Below are 1,109 nucleotides of genomic sequence, written 5' to 3'. Positions count from 1 at the left end.
AAAAAAAAAAAAAAGAAAATCATCTTTATAGTGTGTTTGCTCCTCACCTCCTGAGCAAACCAATAGCTGTAGGAGTGCCCAAGATGGAACATGAGTAAATTCTGTTTTCTGTTTTCAGGTGATTGTCGTTTTGTTTCTGCAACATTTCGCCTCTTCAAATGCCCTAAGACAGAACCAACCAAAAGATGCCAAGTTATTTATTGTGGAGGAATCACAGGACATGAAAAGGAGCTAATATTTGATGCAAACTTTACATTTAAGGTAAATAAAAATTTCCATGACTCTGGCATCTCTCTACGCATGCCCTTGCTCCCATACCTTCTTTAGACATTGCATTGCTTCTCACTCAGCTGATGCTTTTATTTTGTACTTTGTGTGTGTGTGTGGTTTTTTTTTTTTGAGATAGAGTCTCAGGCTGTAGCCCTGGGTAGACTGCTGTGGCATCATCATAGCTCACAACAACCTTCAACTCTTGGGCTCAGGCAATTCTCTTGCCTCAGTTTTTGGCCAGGGCAGGGTTTGAACCCACCACCTCCAGCATATGGGGCCGGTGCCCTACTCCTTTGAGCCACAGATGCTACCCTTTCATTGTCAGTAGAGATGGGGGTTGTGCTTTTTGCGCAGGCTGGTCTCCAACTCATGAGCTCAAGCAATCCACTCACCTTGACCTCCGTGAGTGTTAGGATTACAGGCGTGAGCCACCGTGCCCAACTTACTTTGTGCATTTCTAGGTAGTTTCCCCAATTATTTATTATAAAACTGTTTTTGAATATGGAAGAGTTAATAATAGCACAACAAATACATATCCATTACCTGTTTCAGCAGTTGAGAACATTTTCTTCCTGTTTCCTTTTATCTCTGTGTATGTATATGCTGAACCACTGAAAATAACTTGCAGATATTGTGACATTTTATTTTATGAGACAGAATTATTATTATTTATATTTTTTTGAGACAGAATTTCACTATATAGCCCTCAGTAGAGTGCCATGGCGTCATAGCTTATAGCAACCTCAAACTCTTGGGCTTAAGCAATTCTCTTGCTTCAGTAGCTGGGACTACAGACACCTACCACAACACCTGGCTGCTTTTTTGTTGCAGTTGTCATT

The 1,109-nt window shown here is 40.8% G+C and overlaps 1 protein-coding gene across 1 annotated transcript in view; it reads left to right on the top strand.

The window, feature by feature from the left end:
• AS3MT (arsenite methyltransferase) overlaps positions 1–1,109 on the top strand; it is a 24,941-nt gene that overhangs the window by 7,935 nt on the left and 15,897 nt on the right. The window contains exon 9 of the mRNA XM_012803654.2: positions 119–261. Coding sequence (XP_012659108.1) covers positions 119–261 — 143 coding nt within the window. The remainder of the gene's footprint in view (positions 1–118; positions 262–1,109) is intronic.

The sequence above is a fragment of the Otolemur garnettii genome, unplaced genomic scaffold (assembly GCF_000181295.1).
Source record: "Otolemur garnettii isolate 467f Iridium unplaced genomic scaffold, OtoGar3 scaffold00021, whole genome shotgun sequence".
In the NCBI taxonomy this organism is placed as follows: Eukaryota; Metazoa; Chordata; class Mammalia; order Primates; family Galagidae; genus Otolemur; species Otolemur garnettii.
This window is presented reverse-complemented; position numbering and strand designations above follow the sequence as displayed.